Source organism: Megascapheus bottae, chromosome 13, assembly GCF_031878675.1.
Source record: "Megascapheus bottae isolate mThoBot1 chromosome 13, mThoBot2.hap1, whole genome shotgun sequence".
Lineage (NCBI taxonomy): Eukaryota > Metazoa > Chordata > Mammalia > Rodentia > Geomyidae > Megascapheus > Megascapheus bottae.
In genome coordinates, this window is record NC_143521.1 from 19680387 (window position 1) to 19693462 (window position 13076).

Below are 13076 nucleotides of genomic sequence, written 5' to 3' on the forward strand. Positions count from 1 at the left end.
TGCACCCACTACCTGAGGAATGTAACTGTAACCCCTCTACACATTATCCCAACAATAAAATACAATAAAAATAAAATTTAAAAAATGGCCTTTTCTTCCTCCTGAATTTTGCTGAGAACTACCCTTTGTCAAATCCATTCTTGATAGGGAAAAACAATTCCTATAAAACCCCACAATGAAATGCATGATGAGTCATTCTTGCTATCTATTTCTTTGCTATTTCTGAGCCATTCTAATTGCTACTGTACCAGACATGTTCCACAGGACTATTGGCCTGCTTTTCCACTCACTTTTCATCTGATTTTCTAGAATAACACTATGACATGGTGTTTTCTCATTTCAGCCACTGAAGATTATTTCTGCCCAGTTTTGGGATCACAAGTAAGCAATCAGCTTCTGAGCATTAAGGAGAAATAAGACTGAAAAAAGCATGCTGGTGCCAATTTCCAGTTCAGAAAGATAAACACAGCCAAGACAGTACATTTTGCAGCTTGTATAGAGATTTCTCAAGAGGACACACAGATGAGATGTCGTAATTCTTGCAACATGTAGTTTATCATTAAACACAAATGGTGGTATTGCAAAAGCAGTGATAAACTTGTATGTTGATTTTTGTAAAAGAATGGACTGTCCTTTAACAAAATAATTATAGAATCTAAATGTACCTTTGAATGGACTAATCAGAAGATAGCTGAAATATTGTTAAATTTTAAAATGCCCCTAGGTATATGTAGATATAAAAATGTAATGTTTTGTTGACTCAAAAGGAAAGAAAGGGCGGGAGTTTGGCCTGGTGGTAGAGTGCTTGCCTAGCATGCATGAAGACCCGGGTTCGATTCCTCAGTACCACATAGGTAGCAATAAGCTAGAAGTGGTGCTATGGCTCAAGTGGTAGAGCTCTAGCCTTAAGAAAATCCAGGGACAATGCTCAGGCCCTGAACCCAAGCCCAGGACTGGCAAAAAAAAAAAAAAGGAAAGAGAACTTTTAAATATTTGTCTTAGTAAATTGAGCCTTGATTGAAATATAGCAATAATCGCTACATTCTATTTATACAACTAGATACTCACCATTTTTCCTTTTTAAAATGTATTCTCCCTTGTCATACAGGTTTTCAGTGATGTTTACAGAAGTGTTTCTGATAGTTCTTGTACTTTTACCATTTCCAGCTAGCTGCATTCTACTTACTGAACCTATATCACTGCTAAATTTTCTACATAGTTGGACGAATCACTAAAAAATGTTTGGTGTGGTTTCTTGGTATTTTGGTGGACTCTATATCATTCATCTTCAGTGACTGAGTCTATAGTGTATCAGAAATCTAAACCCTCTCTCAGGATTTAGAATTTAAGCCCCACCAGCACAGAAGATGGGTCTTAAAATCTTCCACCAGGGCCTGGAGTTTGGCCTAGTGGTAGAGTGCTTACCTAGGATGCATGAAGACCCTGGTTAAAATCCTCAGTACCACATACATAGACAAAGCCAGAAGTGGTGCTGTGGTTCAAGTGGTAGAGCTCTAGCCTTGAGAAAACCCAAGGACAGTGCTCAGCCCCAGAGTTCAAGCCCTGGAACTGGCAAAAAAAATTCTTCCACCAGAAATGGAAGCAGCAGTAGCTACAAGAGGAAAGTAGGAGCATGGATGTAAGGTACCCTGTGTTAGATTGTGGTAAGCTCTACACAGTTCTCTTGGCCCTATTGCAGTCCTGTGACAAACACTAAGCCTGTCACTGCATAGTTGGAGGAAAATGAGATTACACAACAACTGGAGCTGGGGAAATATTTGATCCTTGTACCTGTGATCAGCCTGTCCCTGACCAGTCCTTGGGGAGAAGACTGCTGCAAAAGGCAGGATACAATCCTGATGACCTCTATCTGGATCCCTCTGGACAAGTCACCTTTACCTAGGGCTCAGGTCTCTTTTCTGCCAAATGAAGACATCAGATTTAATGTCTCATATGGCTTCTGTGAGTTCTTACATTTATTATTATAAAATACGTCAGCTGTGGAGTAGTAGAAAGAGCTTTAAGCCTCTGTAGGGAATCTAAAGCCTGCCACAAACTTTAACCTTTTAGGTATGATTTTCCTAAGTCCAAGGGCTATTCTTAATATGTATTCAGGTGTTTCAAACCTATAATACAACCTGTAAAAGTACTGCGCCACCTTTATTTTATAGCATTGGAATTATAGAGCTTCCCCCATCCTACTTAAAACATTATGTCTATGAGCATTTAAAGTAATACATATTTGTTGTAGTTGAAAACAGGGAGGGAGGGAGAGAGGGAGAGAGGGAGAGAGAGAGAGAGAGAGAGAGAGAGAGAGAGAGAGAGAGAGAGAGAGAGAGAGAGAGAGAGACTGAGAGAACTCCACTTTCCATCATACATAAGAGAGATAAATGTTCAAAAAAGAAAAAAAAAGACTGAGATTGTGTCCCTTACTAAAGCATCAGATTGATTTAGGTGAAAAGAGCAGTGGAAAAACAGGTTACCTATTTGGGCTCATTTGCAGTTAATGATTAAAATCTCCTTGACTTTTCACTCTATTATCCCCATGGTATCTATTTGTCTTGATGATGATATTTTATCTCTGTCGAGTCAAGGATGACTGACTGCACCTTGCTTCTATGTGGACATTAATAATTGATTAGTTCGGAGTCTAATAGGCTTCGTTAAAAAAAAAGGACTGGTAACTTTGGGCTTCTACCTTTTCCTTGGTGAGCCACGGGAGACAGGAGGTGCTGCCAGAGCCTATTAAAAAATGAAGAAGGTCTTGGTTCTCCTGCTTGCTATAGCATTTGGGAATGCTCTAGAAAGAGGTAAGCTATCCCTTGAGCTATTTATCAGAACTTTTCCTAGTTTCATTTTCTCTCACCACTTAAAAGTATACAAGTGATAACAAAGAACTAGTGAATATATTTGGGGGTTGGAGGAAGGATATCATATCACTAATGTATGACCTTGCTAGAGAGAGTTCTGTGCTCTTCTCAAGGACTTCTATGCATGGAGTACTTGAAAAAGCATTAGACATTTTAAAATACCATCCACCACCCATATAAACTGGAATTTTCTACACTGAGGAAACAATCACAAATGACATGTTTAAGCTATGCTTTTTTTCATGAAATTGCTCTGTAAATGCTGTCTTTATCTTTTAGCAATATTTTATTTTTAAAATGATGACATTTAAAGTAGGTGATTGCATGTATACAATACAATTTTATGAATTCTGAAGCTTGGAATTCTCTGTTAATTTCAATGTGCTTTGCTGGCTGATATTTTTAACCTTTAACACTTTATTTTTCAGGGTCAGTATTATTTTATAAATGATTCCTATGAATAGACTAGCGTTCTTTATCTGATTTATTTAATGCTCAGTGAAATAAAATTTCTGTTCATAGGAATTAGCACTTACTAACTGATTTGAGTTATCTTACTCTAAATGTTCTTATTTTTCCTTACTCTAAATGTTCTTATTTTCACCTTTTTTTTATTTTGCCAGTCCTGGGGCTTGAACTCAGGGCTTGGGTACTTTCCTTGAGTTTTCTCAAAGCTAGTGCTCTACCACTTGAGCCACAGCATCACTTCCGGCTTTCTTCTGTACATGTGGCACCAAGGAATCTAGCCCAGTTCTTCATGCGTGCTAGGCAAGAACTCTACCGCTAGACCAAACCCCAAGCCCTAATCACCCTCTTTTCATGCTACTTTTGTCCTTCAACTTTCAATTGTGCCTTACTAGCCCATAGACCCTTAAGTAATTTCTATGTTCACACACCACATCTAAAGATTTTACCAAGGCAGAAGTCTTGCTCAAACTGGGGTCAGATCAGGATCTTCAGATACAAAGGAATTATAATGACTAGGTGTTAGAAATAAGTATGAAGACAAGACCTAAGATTGTCATCTTGCACTGTTGATTCAAGTGTGCACTAGCTCAACCATAATTACAAGTGTCCTCTGGAAATTTACAGGAAATTTGGCAATCTCTATTTTGATCTTTTCAGCTGTCCTAATTCCAAATCAAACAAAACTCCAACTTGCCAACCTTAAAGACCTGATCGTCAGTCTTACTATCCAGATTCCCTAGATCTGATAATATTCTGACACAAATCAAATACATTTACAAGTAATAAACAAATGTCCAACATTTGGGGCTAGAAGTTTCCTGCATTAGTCCATATTCTACAAGAACTGAGCATGACTCAATGGCCTAGAAGCTGAGTGTTTTACAGGAATTTACAGGGCAAGATTACAGGAACTCAGCAGTCTTCTGGGTTCACAGTAGCTGTCCTGGAGGGTGAGAGCCTGGTTTGCATTGGAGATGTGTTGGGTTCCTATAGATCAGAAGAATCAAAGCCTTATCCTATAGCAGTACATTTTGCCAGAATCATCTTGAAAAATGTTTCCCCTGCCATAACATATTTAAGACATTAGTCCTTCTTGGTCAGTTCACCATCAATGCTTTTGCTATACTAAAGTCATACAGGAAATCTTATTTAATTCAGAATTTGCATACATGTTGATTCATTCCTAAAATGCCTGAACCTATGGAACGCTCTTTGGAAACTCGGGGTCTAAAATGGTTTGCAGTTGGTATTGTTAGAAATAACTTGGGATACTGGAGTATCATGAAGGTATAAGGACACCAACTCAAAGGAACTTGGTAAGGCAGAAGGGTGTGAAGTCAGCCAAAAATCTGGTAACAAAGCCCACAAAAAGCAGACAGGTGTTCCCTTTTAATCCCTAACCCAGAAGGCCTCATGCCTTTGCTCAGGAACTGGCTGAGCTCAGGTTTGTAATCTGCAAAAAGGATGTGGCTTAATTAACAGGATGTAGTTAAAATTCAAGGAATTTCTAACATGATATCTTAATGAAAGTGCAGCAAGAAAAGGATGTATGTAACTAAAATGTAATTAACAAGAGCTAAGTCACCTGGCCAAAGTAGGAAACTTTCAGAAAACCTATTCTCTGGATTAACAGAAAGGAAGCAAACCAATATGATAGAAAGATGCTTTACTTACTGTATTACAGTTAGTAAAGAAATTTGGCTATGTGAAGGATGACATGCTAAAAGTAAAAAGGGAAATATTTATAATGACCTCTCCGTTCTTACTGCATAAAACTTGATCAGACTCTGTCTGGGTCATTGTCTCCCAATATATAGGAATGTATTTTAACAGATTTTTTTCATTGCCTTATAGTCCCATGTATTCATCTATTACATGTCCAGATGCTACTTCACCATTCCATGAAACACTCTCAGTCCAACTACTCTATTTGCTCATATGGCACCATCACATCTGAATCATTCACTCACTGCTTTAGTGTTGTCTTGAATATTATTTTATTCTCCACATTCACTTCTATATTTTATAAAGTTTGGGCCTGTAATAAATTAACCTTGCACAGTGGCTTCTCTACCTCTTCCATCTGTCTAGTGCTCAAGGCTGTGGACATTCCTTCTCAAATTTACTATATCCTGTTTAAACTCCACAGTCTGTTTTTATTAAAGTTATTCCCCTTTCTCCTAGTGATTTTAATGGCTCCCTAACCAATCTGCTACCTTTCACATCTCCCCAGTCAATCCATATGAATAAGACAACATGAGAGGAGAAGTCCAAAACTGAATTAACTGCAGAGACACCATGGTTATACTGTGAGATGGACAAAATGGTAAGACAAAATGTGATGAAGGGTTCAAGCTGTCTGAATCAAAGCTACTTCAACCATGGCCCCTGTTTGCAGTCACCTGATTATGTCTATGTCATCAGGCTTACACATTAATTGGTAGGTAAAAATGGACATTCTCGGACCGGGAGTTTGGCCTAGTGGTAGAGTGCTTGCCCAGCATGCACGAAGACCCTGGTTTGATTCCTCGGTACCACAAACATAGAAAAAAGCTGGAAGTGGTGCTAAGGCTCAAGTGGTAGAGCTCTAGCCTTGAGAAATTCCAAGGACCATGCTCAGGCCCTGAGCTCAAGTCCAAGACTGGCAAAAAATACGGACATTTTCTTTACCCCCTACATTCTGCACAAAGATGTCTATATCCTAATTCCTAAAGCTATGTATAGGTCACAGCAAAAAGGCCAATTAAAGTTACAGATCAAATAGAAGCATGACATAAAAAAGACATGCTGTATTATCTGTATGACAAAATGTAATCACGAGGGTCTTTAAAAAGTGGGATGGAAGATGGGCCAAAGACTTAAAGAGAGACTTCTCTGAAGAATAAGAATGCCCTATAGACATATGAAGAAATGCTTCACATCTCTGGCCATAAAAGAAATACACATTAAAACAACTTTGAGGGACCGGGAGTTTGGCCTACTGGTTAAAGTGCTTGCCTAGCATGCATGAAGACCCGGGTTCGATTCCTCGGTACCACATACATAGAAAAAAGCTGGAAGTGGTGCTGAGGCTCAAGTGGTAGAGCTCTAGCCTTGAGAAAGTCCAAGGACAGTGCTCAGGCCCTGAGCTCAAGCCCAGGACTGGCAAAAAAAATAAAAATGAAAATAAATAAATAAAAAAAAAACCAACTTTGAGATTCTACCTCACTCCAGTTAGATTAACCATGATCAAGAAATCTAATAACAACAGATGCTGGCTGAGATGTGGCTCAGAGGGATCGCTACTACACTGTTGGTGAGAGTGTAAACTTGTTCAACCACTATGGAAAGCAGTATGACAGTACCTCAAAAGACTAAACATAGAGCTCCCCTATGACCCAACAATTCCACTACTTGGCATTTACCCAAAAGTCCAGAAACAAGGACATACTAAACCCACTAGCACAACGATGTTCATTGCAGCACTATTTACTATAGCAATGATGTGAAACCAACCCAGATGCCATTCAGTAGATGATTGCATCAACAAGATGTGGTATTTATACACAGTGGAATTTTATGCTGCCATCAGAAAGAACAACATCGCCCCATTTATAAGGAACTGGAAAGTCTTGGAAGAAAACATATTAAGTGAAGTAAGCCAGACCCAAAGGAACATAGGCTCAATGGTTTCCCTCATTTGTAATAATTAGTATAAACCTTGGACTCTCCAAGCAGAGGATTACAATAGCTCAAAAGTTAGATAGATGAAGCCATACAGGATGCGGTGAAATGAAAGGACTTCCAGGATATGGAAACAAGAGTTTTTATATTGTGTGATTGTTGTTCTTAATGTACTATGTTATTTCCCATCTCTTTTGTTGTCCCTTGGTTAAAAAAAGTGGAATGGAAAAGTAGAAAATCAGAGCTATATCTAAGGAGGAAAACAGCAAAGGACATGTAAGATTGTTGACTGTGAAGACAGAGAAAAGAGACCCGGAGTAAAGCAATGTTGTTCCAAACTCTGTCACAGGCAAGGAAACAGATCCTTCTTCAGCACCTCTGAAATAACACAGGCCTCCGGACATCTTGATATTTAGTCCAGGGGTCCTGTAGATGGCAGAACTCCACGGTATCATATTAACAATAGTGAAGCCTTTACATTTGTGGCAATTTCTTACAGTAGCAGTAGGAACCTAAGACTGCTTCAGCATCCTGAAGGGCAGAGACATCCCCAAAGAAAGGGGCTCAGAGCCAAGGTATGGCACTTTTATTAGGTGACCATTCCATTGGCCAGATCCAGGGAGAGGTAGACAGGAAGACTGTGGTAGTCCTGGGGTTTGAACTCAGAAACTTGAGCTTACTCTACCACATATGGTTTTTTTTGGAGAGGAAATCTCAGAAGGTTTTCTACCTGGGCTGGCTTCAAAATGCAGTCTTCTAGATATTAGCCTCCTGGTTAGCTAACATTATAGGCATGAGGCACTGACATCTGGTTCATCAGATAAATTTTTATCCATGATACTTGCTGTAAAAATCATTGCCTGTCCTCATTGCATGTTGATCGTGTGTTGTAGATGACATTTCTTTCCTCTCCAGTGCTCACATGCTGAAGTTCTAGCTTCACAAGTATGTGGTGGCATTTGTTGAGTGTGGGGCCTTTCAAAGGTGATTGAGTTTGGATGAGGCCATGAGAGTAGGGCTCACTACAATGGGACTGATACCCTTACTTTAAAAGAGAAGCAGGGCATCGTGTCCCATGGCTCCAATTCTAGCTACTTAAGAAGTAGAGATTTAGTGACTCATTGTTTGAAGTCAGCCTAGAATATTCTCTATATACACCAGTGTGATTTATAGTAATCCACTAACATTACAGGGAATTTAAATACATACCAGTAATGCCAGCATCTAGACCATTAAACCAGAACAGGAAGTTTGACTCTTACCTGGGGCTGGGAAGGTGGCTTAGTGGTAGAGTGCTTGCCTAGCATGCAGGAAGCCCTGGTTCCATTCCTTAGTATCACATAAACAGAAAAGGCTGGAAGTGGCCCTGTGGCTCAAGTGATAGAGTACCCAGGCCCTGAGTTCAAGCCCCAGGACTGGCAAAAAACATTTTTAAAGACAAATTATAAAATTCATTTAAATGGTTCAGAGGCTCTGCTTGACAAAAAAAAACACCACATATGTTGGTATAAAAAGAAATTATAATAGGATAGGGAAGGGGGAAAACAAGATGAGGGGTGGAGTGGGGGGAGAGAAATGGGGACCAAGACATGAGAAAGGGTATCAATGTTTGTGAAGCAATGCACCTTCTATCTGGTGAATATAATGTAACCCTTCTATTAATTACAATAAAAATATATGAAAATTAAAAGAAATAACATACATATAATAAATCATTCCTATTAGATTATATGATTTAACTTTAGGTTATATAGAACCTTCATAACTATTTTTGGAGTTCTTAAAATGTCAACATGTTGTTCATGATCTATTGTTTCCCATAAGCAATGCAATTTCCTAAATAATGCTAGTGTTTCATTTCTCAAGTAAAATCACTATTCTGAAGTCACCAATATCTAGACCATTTTTAGGAAGCATTAGATACCACATAAAAGGCAATTTATATACATATATATGTGTGTACATATAGATTATACATATTATACATATATGATATATAACAACTTTTTCTGAAATAGAGACTGTCACTAAAAATAGAAATCAAAATGACTAAGAAAAAAATTATAAAATATCCAAGTGTTTTAAAATCTTGTATTTTCCCAAACTCTTAGCAACTCTAGACAGCCTCTAGCATCCTATAGATGCATAAACTCAATTCAGTGCTGCTTAGAATCTGGTCATTGTTCCTAGTATACAAACAGGGGACCATGGGCCCAATTTGGCCTTAGTGAAAGGTCATAATAATAGTGATAGTATCCAAAATATTTTTTTAAACTATACTTACCTCATTGGCTCTTTCCATCAGAAGGAATGTCGAATGAGGCTAGGGCTATATCTACATTTTCCTACATTGTGTATCTAAATTCAATGCCGAACCCAAGGCCTGGGGCAGTCTAAGTCCTTAAAAAATTTTGCTGCACTTATGAACAAATGTCAGCTCTGTCAGGAGGTTGCATGAAGCAATAAAGATTTCCTAAAATTTACTCTAACATGTTTGCAGAAGATATGATTTACCAGAATGTGTTTCACAATGTAGATTAAAAATTGTTCATGACATTGCAAAAAATAAAGAATAAAAATTTTGTTAAGGAAATTTTTAAACACTTAGTAACAAGATGTCATTTAATGTGACAATGATTTCATAAGACTCACTAAAATTATTCCAATATTTATGGACTCTGGCTGAAGTCAAGCTCTTTGTAAGTAAATGGTAACTTGCAAAAGAAAGCATACCATTTCCAATTCATTTGCGACATAAATTTAACTGTATGAACCACAGTAAAATCATCTGGTATCATAATATTTATTAAGTAAGACTTATTGGAATTTGCAGTCATGAAAATACACACTAACTTCAGTATTTATTTGCTGTTTTTAGTCAGACGAGAAAATGATTAGGGGTTGATGAGAGATTACCTTTTGGTAGGAACTTTATTATGACCTAATATTTAATTCTGACCTCTTCTATTCTGAAGTAGAATTCTTTAGTAAATGAGGAACATCCTACAAAATACCACTAATGATTAATAAAAACTTTGTCTTACTTTGCCCTTTTAAACTTGTTACAATCTCCAGCTGTGTAAACTAATCAATATATTTTAGAAAGTGAACTGGACCTGAAAGTTCTTAGCCATGACAGAGGTTTGTTACGAGTGGACTTTTTTATGTCTCTCACCATTATCTTCTTCTATCCTCTTTCCTTGACCTAGTTTTTATAGTACTGGTGCTGAATATTGAATGTGTGAGTTCTTTCCCATCCTGGCATAATCAGTCTTCCCAGAACAATAAATGTTAAAGAGGAGACAGTATCTTGAGAATAAAAATCACATGAAGTAGTTACTGTCATAATCTCTGAGATTACTTTCCCAATACTTGAAAACATGAAGATAAATCACCAAAAGATGAAGCTACTTAGAAAAGAAACTAGGCCATTCCTCAAATGCTTAACCATTCATCAAAAGGGCTTGGGTGGGACATTTCCTGGATGTACTTGTATAAATGATGAAATGAGAGAACACTCACTGACTTCTAGGCGCCCACCCAGTGACACATACAGTAGACATGTTGAATGAATGAGTGTCATCTGCTTCTGGGAGAATGAGCTTTTCCCTGCTGCTTGAATAGCCTAAAGACAAGCTCATAGAATTTTTCTGTTCATCCTTGAATATCTCAAAGGTCCTAAGCTCTTTTGAACCCTGAAATGACAGCCTTGTCTAAGTCGGGAGGGTATGTCTGGTTGTATTTAATACTCAACAATCCATAAATTCATAGAAAAGGCAAAGCTATCTGTTCTGTACAGGAGTCCTTGAAACATCTGATAAGAAAGGAGAAACTGGACATTTCCCTCTTTTTCTCTACATACTTCCTATTTTTCACCTCATTCACTGAGAGATTTCTAGAATGTCTAAGGCTAACAAAGGGAGGGAAAAGCTAGCAGGAGAGGTAGTGAAAAAGGATTCCATGAACAGTACACTGAGTGTCATTGCTTTGATTCTGAAGATGTGCAAAGCTGGCATGTTCTCTTAGCAGATTCTTTCCAATCATTCCTAGAAATGTCATATATTTATCTGGCATCTTAGCACTCCCTTTAGGACTCTGATTTCCTGATCACCTGCCTCTGCACTGAAGTATTTCATTCTTGGCTACCCTCCAAATAACCTTTCCTGCTTGTTCTTTATCAAATCTACAGATCTATAGGTCACAACACTACTTTACAGCCTTGGATCTCTTGATTCTCCATGCTGCTCATCCATTCTCTTTCAATTTCTCTAGTCTGAATCAGACACCTGTTGATTCTGTACCCCAAGTTTCAGGTACCACCTGTTCATGTCATTGTGTGGCTTCTTTTTAGAAGAAAGGCTTAAGAGCATTTCACTAGCTGTGAGGGAAAGTGCTTTCCATTCAACATGCTTATCTTACTAGCAACTTACCCTACTAACAACTCTCCTTAAAAAAAACAAAAGAAAAGAAAAAAAACTTGTCTAATTTCCATCTTTTCCTAAGCTGAACAACTGGCTCTCCCTTCCAGGACCTAAAAATCGGTCTCTAGGCTGGCTCTCCTCATTCACATGCCTTTCGAGTCTTACATTAGTGAAGCTGGACCTTATTTTGCAATGGAGAACCTTCTCTAATTTTCGTTGTTATTTTTGCCTGTTGAGGCATTAGGTTAAACTGAGACAATGGAAAGGAGGAAGAGGAAAGACAAAGAAAGAAGGAAAGGGAGAAGAGAATGAAGAAAGAAGAAATGAAGACAAAAAGAGAGATGGAAAGAGTGAAGAGAAACAAAAGATAGATCAAGAGAGAAGGAGAAAGAAGGGACAGAGAAGAGAGAAGGAGGGAAGGAGGAAAGAAGAGAAAAGGAAGACTAAGAAAGGGGAAAGAACAAGAGGGAAAGAGGAAGGGAGAGAAAGAAAAGAGAGGAAGGAGGAGAAGAGAGGTACAGGATGAGGAGCACAGCAAACAAAGAGGAACCTAAGAGACTGATTTTCATATAAACATATTCTTACTCACTAGCTGACACGTATTCTTTGACCTACTTTCAGTACCAGTTTACTTTCTCTTTTTTTCCCTACTGTGTAATAAAATTGACTATAAAAATCATAGTCTATGAATATGCTTTTTTGTTATTTTGGTGGGTTTTTTTTTTCTTTTCAGAATTTTCTGTCATTTAGGGCAAAGAGAAACATAGAGACATAGAAATGGAGGGAGGAAGGGGGAACCAAAACAATCAAGATATGTAAAAAACTGAACTATGTATCTTATGGGCAGGGACAGGACGGGGGAAGAGAAGGATGGGTTGAAATTATCCAAAAAGAGTTGTACTCATTACCTGACTAATGGAATAGTAGTCCCTCTGTACAACACTTTAATAATAATAAAATTATGTTTTAAAAAGATAGCCTACTTATAGAAAGACACTTTCAAAATATAATACATATAGATATTGAGAAAATACTTCTATCATAGATCAACTGAATGCTCACATTATATGAGTACAAAAGTGTAATAATATTCATTAAAAGGAAAAAGATACCCATTTTCTATTTTTGGTTTCTAGGTCGAGATTATGAAAAGGATAAAGTCTGCAAAGAGCTTGCCATGCTGGGAAGAGAAGACTTCAGATCTTTGTAAGTGTGCAGGATTAACTTAGTCAATGTCCTTGGTTTGTTGACCTTGAGCAAAACCAAGGTAAGTGCATTTCCGTTCAGCATGGAGGGATGAATGTGATGAAGATAGAGCATCAGGGCTACAGTGGATAGAGATGTCAGGCAAATATCAGCCAGAGATTCCCATTCATGCAGTAACCATACAATTCATCACTCAAGAATTTATAGATGAGTTTACAGTGAAGACATAGAGCATCTTGCAATAAATCTGAAATACAATGGCATATTTGAGTATGATGGCAAACAAAAGCAGTGACATAGGAACAGATTCTTCTGGGAAAGGTTCAAACTGTTTTGAAACCTCAGGCTGGTTTGATTTTACCTCTAATCTAATTTCTACTGTTCACAAGTAAATTGCCTATATTTTTAGGGAGTCAGCCAATTTTTTAAAGATAGATGCATTTTAAAG

At 37.8% G+C, this 13076-nt stretch overlaps 1 protein-coding gene across 1 annotated transcript in view; it reads left to right on the top strand.

Annotated features, from left to right (window-relative positions):
- The first annotated feature begins 2620 nt into the window (after positions 1-2620).
- The window catches only part of Gc (GC vitamin D binding protein), a 35153-nt gene continuing 24697 nt past the window's right edge, over positions 2621-13076 (top strand). Inside the window, exons 1-2 of the mRNA XM_090343450.1 lie at positions 2621-2810; positions 12559-12628. Of these exons, the coding sequence (XP_090199576.1) occupies positions 2753-2810; positions 12559-12628 (128 nt within the window). The 5' untranslated portion in view covers positions 2621-2752. The remainder of the gene's footprint in view (positions 2811-12558; positions 12629-13076) is intronic.